This window comes from Aulostomus chinensis, chromosome 19 (genome assembly GCF_037954235.1).
Source record: "Aulostomus chinensis isolate RoL2024-O1b breed Wild chromosome 19, RoL_Achi_v1.0, whole genome shotgun sequence".
NCBI classification, from domain to species: Eukaryota; Metazoa; Chordata; class Actinopteri; order Syngnathiformes; family Aulostomidae; genus Aulostomus; species Aulostomus chinensis.
Window position 1 is genome coordinate 10286011 of NC_141338.1, and position 25302 is coordinate 10311312.

At 43.2% G+C, this 25302-nt stretch overlaps 1 protein-coding gene across 3 annotated transcripts in view; it reads left to right on the forward strand.

Annotated features, from left to right (window-relative positions):
* The window catches only part of ric1 (RIC1 homolog, RAB6A GEF complex partner 1), a 40191-nt gene that overhangs the window by 12177 nt on the left and 2712 nt on the right, over positions 1 to 25302 (forward strand). For 2 of the 3 annotated variants that reach the window (XM_086186526.1, XM_086186528.1), the window contains exons 3-26: positions 7999 to 8078; positions 8655 to 8762; positions 13138 to 13283; positions 13591 to 13727; positions 16061 to 16152; positions 16519 to 16607; positions 17356 to 17500; positions 17597 to 17645; positions 17853 to 18020; positions 18104 to 18310; positions 18556 to 18594; positions 19346 to 19456; positions 20327 to 20416; positions 20500 to 20660; positions 21749 to 21887; positions 21980 to 22096; positions 22171 to 22578; positions 22662 to 22973; positions 23068 to 23226; positions 23333 to 23469; positions 23552 to 23820; positions 24102 to 24308; positions 24403 to 24577; positions 24960 to 25148. In XM_086186526.1, coding sequence (XP_086042652.1) covers positions 7999 to 8078; positions 8655 to 8762; positions 13138 to 13283; positions 13591 to 13727; positions 16061 to 16152; positions 16519 to 16607; positions 17356 to 17500; positions 17597 to 17645; positions 17853 to 18020; positions 18104 to 18310; positions 18556 to 18594; positions 19346 to 19456; positions 20327 to 20416; positions 20500 to 20660; positions 21749 to 21887; positions 21980 to 22096; positions 22171 to 22578; positions 22662 to 22973; positions 23068 to 23226; positions 23333 to 23469; positions 23552 to 23820; positions 24102 to 24308; positions 24403 to 24577; positions 24960 to 25148 — 3734 coding nt within the window. The remainder of the gene's footprint in view (positions 1 to 7998; positions 8079 to 8654; positions 8763 to 13137; positions 13284 to 13590; positions 13728 to 16060; positions 16153 to 16518; positions 16608 to 17355; positions 17501 to 17596; positions 17646 to 17852; positions 18021 to 18103; positions 18311 to 18555; positions 18595 to 19345; positions 19457 to 20326; positions 20417 to 20499; positions 20661 to 21748; positions 21888 to 21979; positions 22097 to 22170; positions 22579 to 22661; positions 22974 to 23067; positions 23227 to 23332; positions 23470 to 23551; positions 23821 to 24101; positions 24309 to 24402; positions 24578 to 24959; positions 25149 to 25302) is intronic. The other variant, XM_086186527.1, reaches the window with a different exon arrangement.

Here is a 25302-nt window from a genome sequence, read left to right on the forward strand (position 1 = left end):
CACATGAATGAATTCCATGAATGTGTCTGGAAAAGCAGGTCAAAGCTGGGACCCAATCCCAGGCCCACCCAGCCAAACACAACATGGAGCAGGTGCAGGAGTACAAGAATACAGGGGCACAGTCATTGACTCACTCAGGCTACTGGATCTGATCCCTAAATGGTCAAAGTTGTTGTTTGGTCTTGTGTTGTGGTGCTTTCTCTGCTACATTGACATGTGACAACAACGTGTGTGTGTGTGTGTGTGTGTGTGTGTGTGTGTGTGTGTGTGTGTGTGTGTGAGAGAGAGAGAGAGAGAAAGAGTACAGGCAGTTCATTTATTAGGTAAAAATATGCGGCGACTAGAGCATACCATCTGCAACAGAAGGATGATTCAAATATTTTCCCTTAATCTAAATTGGCATCCTTGTTGGAACAATGTTCATGATTTTCACTGTGCTTTTTTTTTTTTTTCACCCTCTCTTTTTGATTTATTCCTCTGCGTAGTAAATTACATTTTTCAATGTGAAATGAAATTTACACAAATATAGTGAATAAAGAGCTCTAAGGGTGCACAAGATATGAACAGCATGATTAGAATACGTTCATTTATTTTCCTCCCAACCATCAAAAATAGGTCGTCTGGCTCACCGATCCAGAAAGGATCCATATCATTGCTAGTAGCTTAGGACTTAACCTCCGTGAGTTTCATCAAAATGTGCTCTTAGATTTCAAAGGTATCGAGCAGTAAATTGAAGATGGTGACAGATCCAGAATGTGATCAAGATGATTTCTGCAAGCCAGATTTTGTCTTTTTCAATCATTTCATATGGAAGTTTGTTTAAAATTTGTCAATGACATTCCCAGAAAATTACAACTTATATCTACAGTATGTCCTTCCATTGGCCTAGAACAGGATCTACAACGCGATCCAAAAGTAATCACTCATTCATAATATTGGCCATCTTTCCATGAATTTTGATCCTTAGTTTTTGAGATATTTCCCAAACAAGCCAACCGTAGAACAGATGGAGATGTGTAATGATGTATTTATCATACTGAAGATGGATATCATAAACGCCTGTGCTCTTCTCTCTCAACAAGCTGTTGCACTTTTACCACTGCCTGACAATGGCACTGAGGAAAAAAGTAATCTGAAGTCTCAAAAGTGTCATCTTTCCTGGAGTATAAAAATCGCTCTCATGAGGGCAGGACAGCAAAAGGATTTCCACAAACATTTGAGGAAGAATCTTAAATTGCATTCCAGCTGAAATCAAAACAACATTTGATGGCTGAGCTCGAAAATGGTGAATTATTGTTATTTTCTGCAGCCGAGGAGCGACGAGGGCGTCAGTGAGGCAGCAGATGCAACATGAAGGGCACACTTTAGAGCCCTACCGCCAAGCTCTGTCTGAGCAACATCTGAAATATTCATGATGAGGTGACTGTGAAAAGATGCTGACCTTTTTGCAGAGCAGGACAGTCGCACTCAACCATCAGGAAGTAGCTCATGTCAAGTAATCCAGACGAGCACAGAGGTATTTCCTTTGATATCAAATGAAACGTCAGTGTTTGACACGATCAGCTGCACCAGATAAGCACGATATGGATAATATATTCAGTTTTGGCAGGACCCGAGCCTCATACCTGCATGTATGAATCGTACATCTTGATCTAATCCGTCAGTGTGCTCGTTGGTGCCAGGTCTGAACAGGGCCGCAGTCACGTTGTGGTTTGGCTAACAGCTCTGTGTTTTAGCATTCATAACTCAGGTGTGGAAGAGGAACCTCATTCACAGATACAGCACACAGAGCTGTTGGAAAGGCTTAGCGGGGAAACTGAATATCCCAGTACCTCCTCTTGCAAAATAGTATCAAAACACTGGTACCGATTGTTGGTATTGGTACCGATTCACCCTGTCACTCTTTTATTTGATCATGTTGACAAGTTGTTTATTGTACGTGTTCTCAAGAGGCTCTAACACAAGACTGCACTTTATTAGGTGTTGTTTTCATCTCGGTTGTCAGTTTTTTAAACTTAAACCACAATACAGTGTATAAATAATGAATACTGATTTTAGGGAGTATTTATTCTTCAGTTACACTGACATTGTGATGTGTTGTAGATGAATTGTCTTGCAATGTATGACTTATCACAGGATCAGCGCACCGTGATAATATGTGAAAATATTGTGACGCTGACGTATTGTGGGTTATGTAAGATGGCTATTTTAAATCTCAGAGAAGCATTAACTGTTCTCCCCCTCATTACTGGGGTGGGCAGAAATCCTGGACAACAGAACGATACAAATCGACAGTGCCCAGGCAGTAGTCCTCACTTTAGCTACCAGCTGTTTCCCAGATGTTTGGCCGTTCACACACCCTGCAAACCTTGAGGCTATCGTAATCTCCCTCCTAAACCACCGCTATGACTATGTTTAGATCGCTTTGTGTGTTTATTAGACCGAGCCCAGGAGAGAAACTGCTAAAGCCATTGACTCGTTGAGAGAGAGGACTTGTTTGTGTGGAAGAAAGGATGCAGTGCTTCTTCAGACAGGGAAAATAGTTTGGTGTGTGTGTGTGTGTGTGTGTGTGTGTGTGTGTGTGTGTGTGTGTCCTGGGAAGTGTTTCAAGGCCAAAATGTTCTCTCTGTGTTATTATACATCTCACTCAGACGCTGTACTCAGGAAAAGTGTTTTCACAAAGAATTTTTCTCAGTGACCAAGAATTTGGCGTTGTTGCTCGTACAGACAAGTACATATTATTGGATTTAGGAAACAGACACATTTAAGTGCAAGGAAAAGAGGGTAAAAAGAGTGATACTTTAAAGTATACATACATTTTACTAATGTGTTTACATGCATTGTTTTACAAGATGGAGAAGACACAACTTTGAAGACTTGACAATGGAAGAGTAATTTCGAGGTTTTTGCTTCGTGTAATCTATTGATTGCATGGTAAATCAACTCATGAATCCTTAATGGAAATTGGTATGAATATAATTTTATAGTGACTGGATCATAGAATTGTTTAAACTCTGCAAATGTGTTCCCTGTAGCTGTAAAGGATATGGGTTCCTTGAAAGTGTGTTTGCTCTTTGAGTTGTCAGATTCTGTCTTGGTGGAAAAGGACAACAGCTCTATAGCCAGAGGATAGTTTTTTGATTGTGTACTTCTCGCTAAATGCAGATTTCATCACTTTCAGTTCTGTTCAAGACAAATTCAGAATATTACATCCGTGATTATGTGTTCTCCCTGCATTAGCCTTCATTTTAAGTCATTTGGGCTTTACACTTTGACTCTGCTGCTGCCGGTGACCCGCGAGACAGGGACTGGACTAGATGACCTGTCTAATGTGCCATATTTCTACCCTGTTAGGATGGATCAAGCTTAGACTGCTCAACATGAAGGCAACTGAAATGCCACGTTGGGCTAGAAAGGCGAACAAGCTTGCACGCCTGTTTTTCATGCACCGGTTCCATTTGGAACTAATTTGCTTCCTTAACATGTCAGGCTACTGAAAAAAAAAAAAAAAAAAATCATGCAGAATAAGTATGAAGGTGTTATTTTTTCACTCAAGCTCCCCGCCAATTTGACTGGGCGTCCCGGCACAGGATGGCACAGCTTTGAGCACTTCCTGTTTAGATCAATCAGAAAAATACAAAAAAGATAGCGAAAGCATTCGCTTTAGGAGCTCTGGATGCATCACTTTGTTGGGTGATAGTGTAAATCTGCCTGACGGGGAAACCAACTGGTTGTGAATTAAGAGATGAAAAGGGCCATCAAAATCCCAGACAAGTCTTTTGCTGTTGTATGTCAGCATGACAGAAGACTTTTAAACCTGTCTGCATCCAGCACTCACATCTCTGTTCGTTAAGTGTGGGGCATGTTTGATTAGAGAGTGACTCATTTGCTCATGTACACCTAAAATCAGCAAAGCTGTAATTCAATTTATTCTATTTATTGTGATGCATTTACTCAAATTAAGATTCAACAACAACTTTAAAAATTGGCGAATGAAAACAAACGTGTTGAACCCTGGAATGACCTAGAAGAAATGAGATACTGCTGAGGGATTTGTCTGGAGCCATCCTCCCCCACCCCCCACCCCTGTAATTAACCAGAGGAGAGTAAACTGATTTGGATGGATCGACTGACTGCAGATAACACATCCCGCAGTTTAAGATAAACATCTGCACTGGTTGCATGCTGGCGCGCCTCTCAGGAACTACTGTCTCAGCTCAACACGTGGGCGGTTCCTTCACATTTTCAGTGACGACTGTTGGCGTCCACTGTTGTCTCCGATGTGTGAGAAGCCACGGCTCTGAAACATTCACTTACCTTCAGGGGAACACTTTAAATATCCATAAGCGTGTGTGTGTGTGTGTGTGTGTGTGTGTGTGTGTGTGTGTGTGTGTGTGTGTGTGTGTGTGTGTGTGTGTACTTCTGGGGCCTGTTAAAACATGCAACAGGGAGAGACGCAGCACAACCTTTCACCGTATACACTTGTCTGCTGATTTGTTGCTTTCTCAGCAAAAACACACTTTCGTTCTACTTGCAAGCCTGAACTAGAAAATTTCCACATTTCTCTGCTCTCTTTCTATTTGTGTTTTACTTTCAGTCCTGTTTTAAGTAATTTTATATGCATTTGCACACAATACATATTTTCTAATTTTTTCTTAGTACAAGTGTCTCAAGTGAACTAACTAGCCAGAGCCCTCATTATGCTTTTGTTTACACCGTGCACATGTAGCTTAAATGAGATTTATGTCAGCTTCAAGTAAGGTCAAGATGTGGTGTGAAATCTTTTTAGGTTCATGCGCCCTGCGGTAGGTTCTCTATTCTGCGTCTTCATAAAAGCATTCCTTCAAACCTTGTCAAGTTGAAGTAGTGCCAAAACTAGCTTTGTCATACAGGTCTCATTTGATGGCTAGCTTCATCCAATTAAAAAACCCCTCCTTTCACCTTGTAATGAGTGTTAAATGTTTGCCACATCTGAACTTCCTTAATGAGTTTCCATCTCCCAAAGGTTTTTTTTTTTGCAAAATTGAGGGCATTTCCTCACATTTCAGTTTCAGTGAACCTTTAGCAATGCGATACTTCAAAAGCTGCTGAAAAAAAGTGTTAATGGAGCCATGACTAATGAGGAGTGTCTCCACGCTTCCTTTATTAGTATATCTGCATGTGTGAACGTATCGAGAACAATGAGGGTCTCGAGACATGGAATGCTGCTCCCTTTATCTCCCGTCTTCCTTTCATCCAGAGTTTTCTCTTATCTTGGCAAGTTGAAGTAAATCATAGCGCCATGAAAAGATGAGTGGACGTGTAAATGCTTTCATCTACCGAGTGTGAACACACACCCACACAGTTTGATTCAGGATACTCAGTGCCTCCTGTAATTCTGTAATTGACGTGTTTTTTGAAGTACAATAGCTGAAAGTAACACTCAGGTTTCCTTTCAAAGACCCCCCCCCCTCCACCCTCCCTCCCCCAAACCCCAACCTCCCCCTTCTGTGAAAGGAGCCTTTGCTCAGAGCATATTTGGGAGGTGTTGTACATACAGCTACATTCTTTTAGCAGTGTGTATGTGACACATTCAAGGACCCACCTACTCTGCTGCCGTCCCCAGCGTAAGCAGCTGAAGTGTGGTCGTAGAGGTACGAGAGAAGTACTCATTGGGGTGCAAGTGACGCTACAGTTAGCTCGTTAAGATTTCACAATGTCTGAAAAAAAATTGTTCAAAGTCTGTAGAGACATATGGATGCGTCTCAGGCTGAAAGAAGAGTCCCAGTGTGTATTGTCTTTTTTTTCTATTGACTTTTTTTCTCCTTTTCATTTCCTACGGGTTAGACATAGGAAATACACAACTGCCTTGTTTTTGCAAATGGAAATACATTTCTGTTTTTTAAGTGCATATGGAGGAGGGAAGTTGGACTCTTTCACAAGTCATGAGACACATTTGGAGATGATCAACTCACCATAGAAGCTTCCTACAGCCGGGTCTGAGGAACCAGAGTTATGACGAGGGCTGTGTCCTGCTGTTTTTATTTACAGTTGAACCCCTGCAGACAGCTCCGGGACTGATGACATTTGACAGCATAGAGATAAACAATAACTCAAATGCAGCATAAGTGTAAAATCCCTCCGTGCACACTTGAGAAACCTTTCCCGCTAGACGCCCCCGTTTTTTCCATTCACAGCTGTTCTCTGACATAGCTGCAACTGAGGCGAGAAGAAGGGGGGAAAAAGCTGAAGATTTCCGGGCTATTTGCATGTGTTCATTTGTGAACTGTATAAAAAAACAGTGTCAAAGTACATGTGACTGTGTCTAGCTGGAATAGTGATGCATGACGCATGACAGTTTAGCTGCTAATCCCGCTTTTAGCTCACCCCCCACCTAACGTAGACTCTTTAAAATGTCCTGATGCATAGAAAAACACAGGAGCACTTCATAATATTGTTATAGTAAATTGCATCAGGTCCCAAATGACCTTAGGTTTCAAGTTCTTTTTGAAATGGCTTGCAATAATATAGTAACCAAACAGTTTAAGCTGCTTTTATACTGAAAGTTTGAACTCACTTGTTTGAGATGACCTTTTTAAAACCACGGAGAGGAGACATTTTTGTCTCTTAAGTAGAGTTCATGCATGTTGGAATGTTGTGCAGCGGTTCTTGCCTCCGTATCTCATCAGTGGCTTTGCAGGCTTTTTATGGGTTTAGCAGGCCTCAATTGGGCTCGCCGTCACGTCTCTGGCTGTGGATGTGCTTTTCTAGTCGAGCTTCATGTTGCTGCTGGCTCTACCTTCGCTGCTTCGGGTTCGCTCGCTGCTGCGGTGATGTGTTGGCTCTCTTTCAACAGCTCTGTCACCGCACTGGAAAAGTCATGGGTTACCTAAGAGTGCTGCCAGCCGGTCACAAACTGTGAGCAAAACATCCCCATATGAAGAAGTACGCTTTTATTAAAATGTAACTGCAGTAAATTGTCACACCTTGTATTGAACTCACTGCTTCAAGGTGGCTCTGCAGCATAAAAGAGGGATTTTTATTTACAGTAACTGTTGCAAACCACCATGCATTATTGCTGACGGTGTCAGTAGCATCCAGAGCAGGTTCAGTGTCGCGTTTCAGTCTGCAGGCTCGATTCCAACAGTTTCCCTGACAGCACACTGTGAGGGTGTGTGTGTGGGGGTGGGGGTGGGGGGGTGTAAAGCACCATAATATCCTGCTTTCCTAAAAGCATATTACTAGAAGTAGAGTTGTGAACTACTCCACAGAGTGTAGCTGGGGGCTGATTGTTTTCGTGCACCCGTTCAGGTCTGTGCCGAGTTCCTTTAGTTGATGCCACTAGGCAGGGAAATAATAATGGCTCATCGGAGGGTCGCATGTGTAGCCAATAGAAATTGAGTATTCAAAACAAACAAAAATGGCTGCTGTAAGGTCAGGATCAAACAAACATTTCCCCAGCAGTGTTGCAGGTCATTTATCATTGGAGGGAGAGAAAGCCATTTAAACATTTATAACCTACACTTCAATACTCCTAAAAACTTTCTAATCTTCTTATAATAATTCAAACTGACCCGAGGTTCGATGCCTATAAAAAGCATGATTAGAGGGTCCACTGTTCCTGGGTTTGAGGTCATACATTTCCAAGACTGCAATACTCACTTGCTCTGCAGCTTCAGTTAAAACTGCTGCAAAGATAGCGAGTACATTCCTGATAGTCCTTTTAAAATTCCTCTCCATACATAATGCTCTTCAAGATTACTTTAGATTATGCTTGCAATTGACAATAAACCCTTTCTTCTCCCCAGCCTGTCATTATCTATCTTTTGTGACTTTGCACATTTGTGATGACGCTCGAGTGATGAAATGTACAAACTTTCAATTTCACAGACTGTGAAATCTCTGGCGTCACTGATATTCAGTTTTTCCTCTCTTTTCAAGTCGTCAGTGTGATTTATATCTGATCATGAATTGGTGATTAGCGAGTTTTTAATGGATGTCCTTTCCTTCTGTTTGCAGACCGCCAAAGGCTACATCCTCCTGTTTGATGTTTTGGGTGGAGGGGATGATAAGTACCTCTATGAGCCCGTCTACCCAAAGTGAGTGCAGTACACACATCACATGTCATAGACACTGATACACACTCGCCTGCAAGGATGATTGAGCAGGGGCGGCTAAGCTGTAGTTTGGTTAGCTATTTGTCCCTCCGAGGGCCATTTCACCATCATTATTACACCTCAGTCTTGCTTTGACATCATGTGTATTTGTTATATCTATATATCTATCTATATGTGTATATTTATGTATAAACATAGTAACTGAGTGACAGCGTTGAAACTAAGTATTCCAAAATCTGCACAGTCAGCGTGAACAGCATCTGTCATGCATTTGAATAACAATAATAACTGGTCACAGTGACAATAATTAGCAGTCACAAACAAACAGCAACATTTAGTTTGGCAGCTAGCCAGTTTGCACGGTTTGTGTGTAAAGTATGTGCAGATATGTGAGATTCACATTCCTAGACAACTTACCAGCAGAGGTTGGGCAAGTCTGGGCTGGTCAAGTTTTCTAGCTCTGTCAGTAGGGGAAAAAAAAAAAGGAGTTGCACTTTGGGATTTCAGCACTTTTCCTAAGTCACCAATAAGTGTCATTTTATGACTGCTTTTGAGTAGAGGGAGTCCTCGTGTGAAGGTGACCCCCGGTTATAAGGAGGAGCAATGCGCCCCTGCTCTGTCTCTAGAGATGAAGAAGCCTGTGGATCTGGAGGCCCCCATCACCAGGTAGCCTTTTGTTTTCTTATCATCCTTCGAACCTCCCCTTTTTTTCCCTCTGTGCCTCACTGCTTTAACCTGTCGTTGTTGTGTCTGCCTCTCCGTCAGGTTGACTGCACTTCCTCTCTCTGTAGGACTGTGTCATCAAGTTCATATGCACACCCTGAGCCTACTGAAAGATATGTTGCTCTAGGTAGCTCTGGGTTGCTCCTGTAGACGAATGTTTTCTCCACACAGGATCATTGCCAGCATGTTAGCAGAGCAGACAAAACAGGGTGTGTTTATTCATTGTTAAATGTAAGATTGAAAAGAATAAGATGCATCCGCTCTGATTGAAATGTGCAGATTCATCATTCATTATACAGTTGGTATATTTGATGCTCGTATGACTCAGAGAAAGTGCTTGAATACTATTGAGTATCCAAAGCATTCAATACCTTAGAAGTACAGCCCAAAGTTGCCACTTATTTTTTATGTAGTAAAACTGCTTTGAGTATTGAAATATAAATCTAAGGAGTTGAAATAGACAAAAGAAAAATTTCATGAGGTCATGAAAAACCTTGAAAAGTCGTCGAATTTGAAAATGGCTTTTTCGCAAGACTGGAAAAGTTTTTTACATAAATAAATGAAGTCCGGATATTTTGGAAAAAGTCCTGGAAATCTGCTTCACAAATATCTGAATGTCGAGAGTATAGTGGTTCAGTAAAAATGGACTGGGGAAAAATCTATTTTGGTAATATGAACTGACTTTGATACATGTTTATGTCGTATCAAACCGCATAGCTTGTAATTAATCTCGGTTAATTACATGCTGGTAGATTTTCATTTGTGAACAGATATTTCAGAGAAGGTCTAGTCATGGAGGTTTATCTCAAAGGCATGGAAAAGTCATGGGGATTTAAGGTGTAAAAGGTTGTTGAAACCTGAATTAATTCAAACCAGATTTGTTTTTTTAAAGCATTTATTATAATTACATGTAATTCAATGTTTTTAAGTGTGTGAATATGGCAAGTAGCTATGTGTGTGTGTATATATATATATATATATATATATGTATATATATATGTATATATATGTATGTATATGTATATATATATGTGTATATATATGTATATATATGTATATATATGTATATATATATGTATATGTATATATATGTATATATATATGTGTATATATATGTATATATATGTATGTATATATATGTGTGTGTGTGTGTGTGTGTGTGTGTGTGTGTGTATAAAACCACAGATTTTTAGTGTAATGTCATGTGAATTGAACATGTTTTTTTATCAGTATTGAAAGTAGTACAGGTAAGGAACAGCTACTATTGTATCATTTAATTTAAAGTATCAGTATCCTGCATTTTTGAAAGTTAGCCAGCCCTCGCTATTATCACCTTCAACAGGAATACATGTATATTTTATCCAATACACTGCAATGCGTCATATACAGTGGACTGCCACAAGCCACGATGGTCCCTCGGGAGTGTGTGTGTGTGTGTGTGTGTGTGTGTGTGTGTGTGTGTGTGTGTGTATTTCCGGTTGTCGCCTCCTACAACTGAGAGAATGCAATCAGATGAAGTTAGGTGGCTTAAGCTAGCACATTGTTGTACAGCAGCTGTCAGGAGTCCATTGCTGGAAGTCACTGTATCGCTCTACTTCTTCTGTCTTTGAAAGCCGCATTGACAGTGACGGCTTGGAAGGAGGCAGTGAGGAGTTAATCTCCACCAGTCTGTCAGCTTCCAGAGTTTCATGAGTATCACGTGTATGGAGCGATGGAGGGCGCTGAAAGAAGGGATGCACCTATCTGTAACCACCGCTCCCAATCCAGAGACCTGGGGATTGATACTGAGGCCTGATCTGATATCAGCATTCAAAGCAGCTGTTATGTGTCGCTGCGTTTGTGTGACAGGCAGCATCAGGCTTGACTGCAGCAGTTTTCCTAAATCATATTACAAACAAATGAATTTCATTGTGTTTAATCAAAATTCAATCACAAATCCATGCAGAACAAACTTGAAATCTCCCAAGTGGTAAAAAAAAACCCGACCCCGGTCCAGCTGTTGGCGTCAGTATCTGACTGCTGTCCTTGTGGGTTTGGTGTGTCCCTTACTGACAGAAAAGTGATTGACTAATGAATAGAGTTGGGCGGAAGTGTGAAGTGATGAGTGACAATGGAATAACAAAACAAAGATATCTGAGTCTGTGTTTGCTGGATTGCTTCGAGCACCGCTCGTGCAAATCTTCCTTTCAGGACTTTATGAAATCTGACCAGTTGGATTTGTTTTAGATCAGCCTATTCTGGTGTAAAATGTATTTAGTTTTCATCTTAAGATAAGCTGTTGTCAGAATTTACCCAGTGTCATTTCAGTTAGCCACTTAGAATATTACAAGGAGGAGTTGGCTTTTGCTTGTCACATCAGATGGCCCTGGCCCATTTCCAAGATTGGTATTCAGCTGAGCAAAGCTCTTTGAATTCATCTTTCTCAAGACTGATCTACATCAGATCCTTTCTTGTGAATCACCTGCTTCCAAAAAATATCGTCTTGCATTGCCTTGGCATCATGTTAAAACACTGGGATCTCACAGCATTCTGTCAAAGCGTTATGTAAGAAAATAAAAATAAAAGCTTAACGGAATACAGCAACTTTTTGGGGATTTGTCTTCCTCCCCAGAGCCGGACAAGAAGATATATACCCTCCTCTAATGTGCGGTCAGGCACTACAGAGACCTACAGAGACAAGGTGACTGCTGGTTAGCTTAGCACAATGCGGTTCTCCTCTGTTGTTCAAATAAATCAGGTTCAGGATCTTGATTTGTTTCGAAGTCCTCGTCATCCTTTCATATGTTGTCGGCCATGATTAGTCATAGCAGTTGCTCTTCTAGTGCTCAACAATGGTTTTGTTTTGGTTTGGCTGCATCGCTACATCCAGTCAGGAAAGCAGTTTCGACTATGTATCTGATTACAAAATGACTATTAATTGCCATTGTGAATTCCTATACATTGCAAATAGTATGCTGAACCTTAGGTCAATTAAAGTTTATTTGATGAAGGTACCCTGAAGCCTGGTTTATGCTTCTGCGTCGCGTTAACGCCGTACCTACGCTGTCGACGCAGAACCCTACGCAGACCCTATGCCATAGCCTGACGTGCACCTCCAAAAAATCCTGACTTTGCATCGCGTCGACGCATCATGACGTAAACGTCAAGGACTGTGATTGGTCCACTCAGACAAGGTCGCCGAATGCATGAAGGGGTGGAAGAACCTCTGTGACAAATATGTGCGCCTCCGGAAGAAAATGGCCACAAGAAGTCATATTTGCCATTTTCAAAGTTTACAGTTTGACTCATGAAAGCAAACAGTCGTCAAAGAAAAGCACTGGACTTTCTGTTGTAAATAGTTTTGTTTTGGAATCCGACAAGAGCCCCCTGAAACCATACAAAGACACAGCCACACCCCCTAGCGGCTTGGCGGTGAATTGCAGAGCAACGCGTTCCCTTGACGCAGAACTTCGAATGCTCAATGACGGCGTAGGGTCTACGCTGTCATTCTCACTTACTACCATTCATGATGCTAAGCTAACTAGCATTCAGTTGGTCTCTGCTGCTCTCAGCTCCCTACGGCACATACACTGAAGAGAAGGGTATCTATTTTCTTGTCTGGCTCTGGGAAGGTTGTCAAATGAGCATATTTCCCCTAAAGGGTCATTGAAATTCTATGTTTTTTTGTCCTGTATTGATTTTATTTTGTATTTTCCCTGTTCTCAACCTCTAACTCGACTTCGTTGTCATCAGGAACTGTCACTCCATCCCTCTTCTATTCAACTCCTTTTTTTTGTTTGTCTTGCATTTATATTCTCTGCATCTTCAGTCCGTCACGTTCATCTGTAACTCCTCTGTCTCCGTTTGACAGAGATTACAGGGGGGAATCATCTGAATGAGAGCGCTCGGTTTGGCATGTCACAGGCACAGCTTGATTGTGCAGGAGATGAGTGGGTGTCTCCTGCTGTTAAACTACCGAAAGATGTTTCCTCCCCTGCAGTGAAAAGCTCTACTTCTTCTTCTATGCTTTTCTCTGTGTTCTATCTAAAGTTCCCCTCCTTTTAGTGGTCCCATTGTGCCATCTTCAATGTAGGACTCTCATACTTTTCAGAAGACAATAAACTGCTGTACACATCCGAGTCTCATTGTCCTCTATTACACAATTTGTTCTCTTGTGTATGAGAGGACAATGAGACTTGGCATCAGCAACCATGTGTCCTCATCCCAGCTGAGCAGTAACAGGTTCAGGCTCCAGTCAGAGTGCACAACTGGATGAAGACCAGTCTTCTGTTTTCTAACATTTCTCTGTTTTGTTTTGTTTTTGTCATTTTGGCACCAGTCTGCAGACCCTCCAAGAGGATTTACTGGTGTGCACCGCAGACGGCTACCTCCACGTGCTGCACTGGGACGGGTTAGGCGGCAATGGACGCAAGACTATCTGCCTGACCTCAATCCCCTTCTCGCTAGACCTCCAGTCGGCCCGAGGTTAGGGAAGAAGCATGCACGCAGATTAAGAGCATCAAGCTCACCTGAGTCCAGTTGGGAATATGAGCAGAAACTGAAAATCACTATAGATTATCTACGATACTATAGATTATCAGAGTATTTCAATTTTGAATCGATCACATAAGAATGCTTCAACCTGATTTCATCTCAGCAGTCCTCCTACATACTAGAAACCTGTGTGCGTGCGTTTGTGTGTGTGTGTGTGTGTGTGTGTGTGTGTGTGTGTGTTTGTGTGCGTGCGTTTGTGTGTGTGTGTGTTTGTGTGTGTGTGCATGCATGCGTGTAGGTGGTCCCTCTCTGGACCTGGAGGGTGTCTATATCCGTTGTATGGAGTACTGTGTGACGCTGGACGGCTTCGCTGTGGTACTGAGTGACGGGCGCCTGGGCTTTATCACACCACTCAGCAACAGCATCACGGCAGATGTGAGGACACACACACAAACACACACATCCACTGTTGAAGACAGAGGCAGATCATGAAAATGGTCATGTTTATAGCTTTGAGAATCTGATGAAAGTCTGATTAAACTTATAGAGATTTCCAGACCGCGTGCTGTCTTGTACAGCTTATCCCATCAATATGCAAATCAGCTTATACAGTCCACCACTTACATCCCTAATACTATATTGTTTCTACCGATAATTATGAGTAGAAATGACAAATCTAATATTTTGGCATATTTTGGGGGTATTTACACATACAGTGGCCAGATTAATGCAGGCAGAATGAACATCCTGAGGGGTTTTTGCATGTTAAATCGTAGGTAACAAAGATAAGTGAGAAGTGGCTCTGCTGGGTTTATATTCTTCTAGAGGAACTGGAATTTTCCTTGAAGGTTAAATTTATCAGCAAGCAACAGCACTTTAAAATCAATTCTGTCAATAAATGGAATTGAGGAGAAAGCAGCCATGTTGTGAATGTGCCAAAGTTGCTATTGTGTATATGCAATAGTTTGCAAGAAAATCAGGCCAATATTGGGTCTGATTTAGCCTTCCCAGAAAATCACAAAGGTGTTTCAAATTCAAGTAACCAGGAAGGGTCACCAATTGGATAATGCTCACTTTGTGCACATAATCATAGTTTGTAGCAGCAGCTACAGCGACAACAATGAGCCTTTTTTATTCTCTAACCGAGCTCCAGTTTGTGCTTCAACATAAAAATACGCCTGTTCTCCCACCACAGCCATGGTTTCATCCACATTTTCCTTTTTCCCCCCGCTTTTCTGTATTAAACCTCACACATAAGCACAACCCGCTTACGACGATTGTTTCAAGGAAATTGCCATTTTAGCATCGAGCTAAACAACGACTATGTGATACCTCATCTTGATTCAGTCGTCTGTTGTGCACTTTTTAAGATGAAATGTTATAAATCTGATTAAATCTGCCATTTTTTTCTATGGTCTCCCGGATTTTCAATAGTCTTCCCAGCCTGACGTGACTGGCTTGGTGCTTGGGATAGTTCCAGCCCCAAGAATACAGGCTGCACAGAAATGGTCATACAGCTATGGCTAATAACCAAATCACGTGTTTGCTCTTTCATATGCTGTGATGGATCAAGTAGATTCTTCCCAGGCAGTTCTGTCATCAGGATTCTCAGTGTGGGTGTTAAAATCACGACAAGAGAAGCTACCATGACCTCGCCAGTTTCCTGTTGAAAACACAAAATCTCAGTAATTGGTAGTGATAATTCATTAAAAATTAATAGTTGCTAAGTGAGAACAGGCACCCTATTAATCTCTATTATCTATCAAGGCAGGAGTACAGACAAAGATACTTGTTCCTGGGAACATTCATAAGTCCCATAGTCCTCTAGTCTAGCATGGAAGAGCCGACTGTATTTTGTACACAATCACCCGTATAACAGGACATGCTGTACTTTTATCAAGCTTAGGGGACAGAGACAGGACTTGAAGCGAATGGAATAGGTGGACTTTAAGGGATAAAAATATAATACCAATAGATTAGAGCAGAGGAAGCTATTCCTTTGTTTCTGGGAGTGACCATCCTTTCATCTGGTCTGTAAATCCTGAGAACAGGTGGGTGACGCAGGGAGTAAAATAAAATGTAGGTGAACCTGGTTTTTGATGGGTAGCATCCTGTTTTAGCGCTGTTTGGCAATATCATTAGCCAGTACAAGGTTTACCGCAGGGCGTGCAGCTCGGATTTGCAGGATATTCCTGTGATATCAAAGATTAAGTCTGGCAACAACAGTGCAAATCTGTGTCAGCTTGTGAGGTTAGTTTTTGAGGTTTGTCACTAAGTCTCTGTTTTGCCTCTGTCAATGGCTGTGTCAGAGGTTGATGAGGCTTTGGCTGTCTGTCGCCCCAGGGAAATGATTTAAGAGAGCCCCAGTGAAGCAGTCGTGCTCGCGTCTCTCAAAAATTAAAGTTCTTATCATTTAAAAGAGTCCCCGAGCTGCTTTCCAGTTTTGTTTTTTTTGGCAGAAAACAGTAACAGCAAAAGAATGTAAGCCAAGTGAAGCGTCTACACTGCAGGAAGCAGCGCCGATATGAACACAAGTTAACATGTTTTCGTCTGCATTCTTGGAATTTTTAGAGTCATCCAGATCTGTGTCCTGATATAGAAGTCAATTAAACTAAATACAAATCAGTCTGTTGACCTGTGAGTGACCATGTCACATACACTTTGAGATGTCTGAAAGTCTAAAATGTTCTTGTCGTGTGTGTGTGTGTGTGTGTGTGTGTGTGTGTCTGTCTGTCTGTCTGTCTGTCTGTCTGTCTGTCTGTGTCCAGCAGCTGCAGGGCGTCTGGGCAGCAGATGTGTCTGATGGCACCTGTGTGGCGGTCAACAACAAGTACAGACTGATGGCCTTCGGTTGTGCCAGGTATGTCTCTCTCTCTCTCTGCGTCTTTACAATAAAGTTTTGGGAAGAAAACATGGGTGTGTTTGCTCACACCCTGTTGCTACACAGACTGCTTGTTGTCCTTGTAGTGTGTGTCCAGTGTGAGAATCTGTCAGTTTGTGTTTGCCGAGGCTTCCTAGTGTGTGCTTGACAGAAACTGCCCATGGATTGTACATCTGCCAGCTTGGCAGGATTCTCTCCTCTTCATTGACCCCTAGTTTTCCTTCCAGAGCCATACAATGTGGAGTTGTTATTATCCACAAGACAAGATGGCACTAGATTATATATGAGTAATCAATTCACTTAACTCATAAATTCTGATTCTTAATGTGTTTATTCTCGTTACAGTGGCTCGGTGCTGGTCTACATGATTGACACCACAACAGGATCCATGCAGCTCTCCCACAAACTGGAACTCACACCAAAACACTACCCAGGTACCACCTGTTGACTCTCCTTGTCCCGACTCAAGCCTGCATCCCTCCATGTGTGTCTGCCCTGAATTCACATCTGTTTCAACTGTGCTATGCTGAGAGCCGGTGCTATGGCTCCCCCTTGTGGAGGACAGCACAGCCAACATTCTAACTAACCTTCTCTTCTCACCCCATCAGGAATTCCTGAGTCAAGATGATAAATAAATAAATTGATCTTTAGATTAACAAGGTGCCTATGTTTGAGTGAGACTATATTATTTTATTTTACATTTTTTGGGGATGTTAGATATTCTTTTATGTTTTTATTATATTAAATTGTTACTTCCATATTTTTATCCTGACCTGGACTCCGTAGCCGATGAGATGTTGTATCTCAGTGGAACATTTCTTGGTGAATGAAGGATAAATTTAAAATGTCTTTTTAAATGATAATGTTGACTAATTAGCACAATATCTAAGCGGGACATGTTACTCTGAAAAGTCATATTGCAAACTACCGAAAAGGAGTACGACTTTATTTTTAAACCACTTCAGCTAGTGTTCACCAAGAAATATTTTTCCTCTCGATACATTCATTTATCAGAGCTGTTTTTCTACACAACCAAACATAATTACCTGCAGCCCAGCAATAATAAAGTCAATACTCTGAGTGTTTCACTGTTTACACATCCTGTAATGACACAGTGAAACCATAACAACTGCTCACGTAACTCTAAATAAAACCTCTTCTCCAAATTGTTTCCCTCCTCAGACATCTACAACAAGACCGGACCAGTAAGGCTCATCTGCTGGTCTCCTGACTACAGCGTTGCCATGGTGACATGGGAGTGTGGCGGCCTATCGCTGTGGAGTGTCTTCGGAGCTCACCTCATCTGCACTCTGGGAGAGGACTTTGCGTGGGTGGACACATACTCACATAATCACACAATTTTCCTCAAACACTTCACACCTCATTTGATGAACATTTTGTTCTTTTCTGCTTCCCCCGTCAGGTATCGGGCTGACGGCACAAAGAAAGATCCCATTAAAATCAGCTCTATGGTGTGTTTTGTAATACTTAGTATTTAGTTTCAAGAAATAGTCCATTTATCTTTTAGTTAACAAAATCAAAATTTGAAGTGGAGCAAAGCTACAAGTTGTTCATGTTAATATTTTGATTGTTTTTTTGGACGATGGGTCAATTTTTCAGAAACTGAAATTCTCTCACTAGATATTAGATATATACTTTTTTGTAATCCCTTTTCCCAGAGCTGGGGAGCAGAAGGCTACCACCTGTGGGTGCTCCCTAACAAACAGGAGAGGAGGAGGCAGGAGGAGCAGCAGGAGGTGGAGATGGTGTCACCTCCTCCTTCACTGCAGGCCGGGATATTGCAGTTCCACTTTATTAAAAGCGCCCTTACAGTCAACCCCTGCACGGTGAGAGGAGGGACATGAGACGCCCAGTGTGCTCTGTGTTGCGTAAACACACGTTCAATATTCGGTCTGCTCCTCTATTGCAGAGTAATCAGGAGCAGGTGTTGCTGCATGGGGAAGACCGCCTCTACCTGACATGCGGTGACCCCACGCAGGTCCACAACACCACAGACATGCAGCCACACACACACTTACACCATCAGGATGGAAGCCCGCTGCACCACCCTCCCAACTCCTCACTCTCTCAGGGACTCAGCACTTTACTGGGGCACAAGCACTGGCATGTGGTCCAGGTAGGGACACACACACCCACACACACAGACAGTAGATTTACTGTGAGACAGGTTTTCAAATAGAGCCTTAATTTACATTGTGTATTTGTTGCATCACATCATATTATGTCATAGTCTTAAATGCAGCAGAATCATCCGCGATGAGGAATTGGAGGCTTAATATACGAGGAAGCAGTTAGTAGTGATCTTCCAGTGAACGGTAATTCAGTCCCTCATCTTGTACTTGTTGTGTTTTTGTCCTCCAGATTCACAGCACATACCTAGAGAGCAACTGGCCTATACGGGTACGTGTGGGAATGTTAGTTACTTAGCAGCGTGATTGACCAGGTCAACAGTCAGAATAGTTAAGAGTAGATGTGATTTATGTTGTGTGTTCCGGCTCTAAAAGTTTGCAAAGTCATTCCCCATTATTTATTCTTTGACAACGTGTGTGTGTGTTTGTGTGTGTGTATGTATGTATGTACGTACCAAAAGCAGAACTGTTGTCATGTGAAGTGTTGGGTCAGGAACAGTTGTGGTTGTTGGTGTATAAAACAGTGTGACACCACAGAAATAAACTCCTCATGAAATGCTCTTATGCACCAATCTGCTCCTTCAGTCCTTTTTGGCTTTTTAACCCTCAGTTTAGTCTTACAGACAGGAAAGAAAACCTAATGGCTAAGAGTAACTGTGCTCCTGAATTCTATTGTATACCTTCTGCATCTGCCAGTCAGTCAGACTCATAAAGACTACAAGAGGTACACACTATACTGGAAATCAGGAGCAAGGATCTGTTAATGGCTATCAGGCTTTACTTTTTTGTCTGTAAGATTAAATTGAGGGCTGAATGAGTCCTGGTATTTGTGCGTAAGATTTCATGAATGAGCATTTGACCGACTTTGTCAATACGTCCATGAAGTGGTTGTCATTAGCGTCTATGAAATTTGACCCTTTGTTTAGTTTTATGTCTGTTTTCTGTATCAACACTTGATTTTACATTGTTTGCCGTGTGTGTGTGTGTGTGTGTGCGTGCGTGCGTGTTTCGTTTGTGTGCAGTTTGCAGCCATAGACACAGCCGGACAGTGCATGGCTGTAGCAGGGAGACGGGGCTTTGCACACTACTCCTTATTCACAAGGAAATGGAAACTGTTTGGAAACATCACTCAGGTACGGGACATTAGAGAGTGAGCGACACAAATGGACCAGTTCACTTAACTCAATTATTTTCTGTTATCCCCCCCCCCCCCCAGAATGTGCATCAGTTTGCTTGAAATTCCATCCATCCATCCATTTTCTACCACTCATCCTGTTAAGGGTCGTGGGGGGGCTGGAGCCTACCCCAGCAGCTTTCGGGGGAGAGGCGGGGTTGACCCTGGACGGGTCACCACTGTGCCGCCCTGCCTGAAATAAAAAAAAAATAAATGTATTGATCTTTTCTCGTATTTAAACTCTAAATATTTTTTGACTGACTTACAACAAAGAATAACTTAATTAATATTGTTTCCCCGTCTCTCACCGTAGTCACAGGGGAGCCAAGCGCTACATACGCGTCGTCATATTTCCTCGTCTTAGCTTTCAGGAGACTTGCGTTTGTCTCATCATTTCCGTCTCTCTCCTCCTCTCTTTTCATCCCTGTTAAATATGTTTCAGTGGTGTCTCTTGAGGGTTTGTTCACTGCACTTCATATCTCCTGCTCTGTGCTGTGTGTGATCCAAAACCATACACCATAGAGCTAATACTCCCTGCGCACACTCTGACAATTAGGGCGACACTGCCACCTACTGTAGCAGATGTGCAACGACGCTTTATTCAAGTAAGGCAAAAAAAATGAAGTATGTTCCCTGGGGTAACACAGGCACCCCCCCCCCCCCATTTCACACTGCATCACTGTGATTTTTACCGTCCTTGGCATACACCACACTCTTTACTGTAACTCTTGTAGTCATGTCATTAACCAGCCGGCACGCCACACTGCAGCATCAGCAAGAAGAGCTCCTGCAAAAAGTGCAATAAAATGTCTCCATTTCTTGGGTGTAGGAGCAGAACATGACGGTGACAGGCGGTCTAGCTTGGTGGAAGGACTTCGTAGTGGTGGCCTGTTATAATTTTATAGACCAGCAAGAGCAGGTGAGACTGAAGCACCAATTTGTTCCTGAACCTCATCTATTCTCTGTAAATCCTGACCCCAGTTGTCCCTCTGCTGCCTCTAGTTGAGGCTCTACCAGCGGTCATCTAACTTGGACAACGCCTTCGCCTCGGTCACTAAGCTGCATTCAGACACACTGCTGCTCAACGTCTTCAGGGACATGGTCATCCTGTTCAGAGCAGACTGCTCCATCTGCCTCTATAGTATACAGAGGAAGAATGACAGGTGGGTCTATTCTATTTCTTTTGTGTGGAAAATGTAAGATTTTCTTCCTTTTCTAAACCCAAATACCATTGAACATAATGTGTAGTCTGATGTAGAACATGTCAACTTTCTTTATGATCAAGATCCAAAATTCTCTTAAACTGCATACCGCGCTGTCAGTTTTGGAATGAGTAGTCTTAATAGTGTTAGCTAATAGTTTTAACTCAGTCCCATTTTCCCTTGGGAACAGAGTCCTCTTGTAAAAAGATCACATGATCGAAGACCCATGGCATGATAGAAAAGGGCATCAGCCTGAATACTGGTTGAGAGGACTGGAGTGTTCGTAAAGATCAGTGTTCAGAAAGACTCTCAACTTTATATTTTGTTACCTAAAAAAATTATAGATCAATGAAATGTGTTTGAAGGCACACAAAAAGAAGGAGACCCTTGTCTCCTTTGTGTCTGCGTTAGGGAGCTAGAAACTAGCTGACTGCTACTTAGCTTAGCATAATGAATGGCAGTGGATGGTAAGTATTAGCATACTGGTCAAAGGTAATCATATGCACTTTTCTCCCAAACTGTATTGCTTGTATTTATATAATAATAGTGTATAATGTTTGTTACTGTGGAACAATTAAATAAATAAGGAAATTATAAGTATTTTTAGAATCAGAGTCTCGTCTGCATTTGATGACGGCTAGAAAATGACTAATACTGACCATGGCCGACTTTATAAGAGAGGATGAGAACGATTGCTTCCAGACAAACCAAGATCCTTAACCTGATCTACTGAATGCCTTTGACTGAGGTACGCTAACACTTTCCACCCACTACTATTCTTTGTGCTAAGCTACTAACAGTCAGCAGGTCTCTGTGTGTCTAAACTCGCGACTGCACACAGCAGAGAGAAGGGTCTCTATCTTTTCGTCTGGTTGTGAGAGGGAGGGCATAAAAGCAAAATTCCCCAAAAAGTTTTGTTCATTTGGATTATTTGTTGACATGTCAGTCAGATATCACTCTCAAAGTTAATGTGTCATTTCTATTTTAGGCATTTCATGTAATTTCCTGATTCTGACTTGTGAGTAGTAAACCTGTATTTAATATTGCAGTCCAAACATGTCCATCAGTGTGGAGTTGCTCCAGGAGGTGTCCATGTCTCGCTACATCCCTCACCCAGCCCTTGTGGTCTCTGTCACACTCACCTCGGTGCGCACGGAGACCGGCATCACGTTAAAAGCCCCGCAGCAGGTAACACACTCGCAACCTCAGACACCCACTCACAGTGTGAATTCTAACCATCAAAGTATAAATACCTTTTTCTGTTTGTTGATCCGTGTCAGGCCTGCATGGCAGAGAGTATCATGTTGAATCTGGCCGGCCAGTTGATCATGTTACAGAGGGACCGTTCAGGGCCGCAGGTGCGAGAGAAGGAGGCGCCTGCCAACAACAAGAAGCTGGTGAGAGCAACTTCCTTTGCTAATGCTTGAATATGCTTTAACAAGTAAGTCCTAACCCCCTTTTCCTTTCTTAGTTACCATTCTGTCCTCCAGTAGTGCTGGCCCAGTGTGTGGAGAACGTGTGGACCACCTGTCGTTCTGACAGGAAGAAGCGCCACCTGCTGGAGGCCCTGTGGTTATCCTGCGGTGAGGCAGGCATGAAAGTCTGGCTGCCGTTGTTCCCCAGAGACCATCGCAAGCCCCACTCCTTCCTCTCCAGACGCATCATGTTGCCCTTCCACATCAACATCTACCCTCTGGCTGTGCTGTTCGAAGACGCCCTGGTACTCGGGGCAACTAACGAGACCGTGCTGTACGACGGGCTGCAGGGATCCTCTGAACCAATGGAGGTGCTATTCCCCTTCTGCACTGTAGAAAGGACCTCCCAGATCTACCTCCACCACATCCTGAGGCAGCTGCTGGTTCGCAACTTGGGTGAACAGGTCGGTGGTCTGAGGAGAGCTGATGATGCCACATACTTCACCATCACGACTTCAGATGTTCATTGATGCTCCCTCTCCCACAGGCTTTGATGCTGGCTCAGTCATGTGCCTCCCTCCCCTACTTCCCCCATGTCATGGAGCTGATGGTGCATGTTGTGCTGGAAGAGGAGGCAACATCACGGGAGCCCATCCCCGACCCTCTGCTGCCAACCGTGGCCAAGTTCATCACAGAGTTCCCCCTTTTCCTTCAGACCATTGTCCACTGTGCCAGGAAGACCGAGTACGCCTTGTGGAACTACCTGTTCGCTGCTGTGGGGAACCCCAAGGATCTGTTCGAGGAGTGTCTCATGGCTCAAGACCTGGATACAGCTGCCTCCTATCTGATTATACTGCAGGTAGCGACACATGCTAAAACAGAAGCCTCATCAGTCTTCCCACAGATACACTAACACAGTTGTTCTTTTCCCTGTCCCCTCTTTCTACGTAAAGAACATGGAGGTTCCAGCTGTGAGCCGACAGCACGCAACGCTTCTTTTCAACACCGCACTGGAGCAGGGAAAGTGGGATCTCTGTCGCCACATGATCCGGTTCCTCAAAGCCATCGGCTCTGGAGAGATGGAGACACCGCCCCCAACGCCCACCACACAGGTGAGTTGCTTCAGATGATCGCATCACACATTTTTATTTCCCTTCACGCTGTGACAGTATGATAATTTAATAACGTTTAGTTAAAGTTTAAAGTGTCTCTCTACAGGAGCCTAGTTCAACGGGGGGCTTTGAGTTCTTTAGAAATCGCAGCATCAGCTTGTCTCAGTCAGCAGATTCCATCTCAACGGGCAAGTTCAACCTCCAGAAGACCTTTAGCATGCCGGCTGGACCCTCCACTAAAGGGTACAAACACACACACCACAGGATTCAGTGTGTTACCAAAGGTTCTCTATTATATGAATGTTTTTGTTTTTCTTCGTTCCAGCCGGGATGTGGAGTGCGCAGAGAATATGTATATCGACATGATGCTGTGGCGCCACGCCCGCCACCTCCTGGAGCAGGTGCGCCTTCGTGACTTGGGGTGCTTCTCAGCACAGCTGGGCTTCGAGCTCATCAGCTGGTTGTGTCGTGAGCGGAACCGCGTGGCCCGTGTTGATGATTTTGTATTGGCGCTGAAGAGACTCCACAAGGATTTCCTCTGGCCGTTCCCTGTCAGTCTCAGCTCGCCACTTAAGAACGGGCGAAGTCGCGCAGGTGAGAGACAGGATCTATTCCCACACTTTTAGTCAGATTAGTGAAGTCAAAAGTGTTGCGCAAATGAGTGACCAGATAAATATGAGAATAAAAACAAGGAAAAGGAGATCAGTGCACGAATTAAATAATAATGATGAAATTGTAATGAGTCACAATGCAAGATAGAATAAACAGAAATGGAAGGATACATTTTCTAAAAAAATTGTTTAGAAAGTCAGAGCCAAGCATCGGTACGTTTATTATTTTTTATTTCCCTTGTTCTTTATCTTTGCTGTTCTCAGTGTTGAGCACCCAGCTGCTGAAGTCCCAATCAGCTGACAGCCTGTTGATCATGGACACAGCGCCCCCACAGGCTGCACCCAGCAACCACACCTGGCTGGTGGGGCTCGGAGAGGCCACCCAAGATCTAGACACGGCTTCATCGGCTCACTCCAACCAAAACTCGCCACAGATGCACGACGCCTTCCTGTCGCCACTCACCAACAAAGGTGACGAGTTCATCTCCGTCCTGACCTTCCTGTTAGAGAGGAGATCACCAAACCTCCTTCTGACATTTTTTTCTTTTACCTGCCGTTCCTCAAGGTGAGGACAGTCTCGGCTCAGCTACAGATCTGACGGAGTCCAGCTCAGTGGTGGATGGTGACTGGATGATGGTGGACGAGAACTCCTCCACACTGAGTCTGAGTCAGGCCGAGTTGGAGCACATCTCCATGGAGTTAGCCAACAAAGGTCCGCACAAGTCACAGGTGCAGCTCAGGTAAGATGCAACAAACAGACCTATGTCAGGTGTTTGTTTGATCTCTGTTACAGGAACAACTTCCTGTTAAATAAGCTTAACCGTCCTGCTCCCCAGAGACTGACATGAAAAGAAATACCCCTCTCACCTCTGTGAGCAGAGATCAGATGACCATGAGTTAGCTTAGCACAATATATGTGTTGGAGTGGGCGGACTGTTCAGATCAAACTCACTCCAGCAAAAAGACTAGGGTTGGAGGGTAAATTGGGGTGGCGACCCCCCCCCCCAACCCGTGTCGCTCAGTGTGAACACGACAGGCACCCCAGCAATTTTGGCGGTGGGGAACACGGCTTTTGTGGCCGTGTGAAAAGAGCTAATAACGTCTTCCTCCTCTGACCTGCAGGTACCTGCTCCATGTCTTCATGGAGGCGGGCTGTCTGGAGTGGTGCATCGTGATTGGTTTGATCCTGCGGGATACAAACGTTATCAAGCAGGTGATCAGCTTCCTGGAAAGCCCTGAAGTTCCCAGTGAGACTGCGCAGAGTGTCCGAAACGGCTTACTGGCGGTCGACCGATGGGCCTCCACTGACTGGTGGGTGATGAACGTGATCAGTCCAGATATGCAGTTATTTATTCTTTGCTTTAATTTTTTTTAAATTCCCTACTAAATTTTACTCAAATTATACAAAAAAAATCAGAATATTCTGGGTATTTATATATGTGACATGGCACTAACAGCTGTCAGC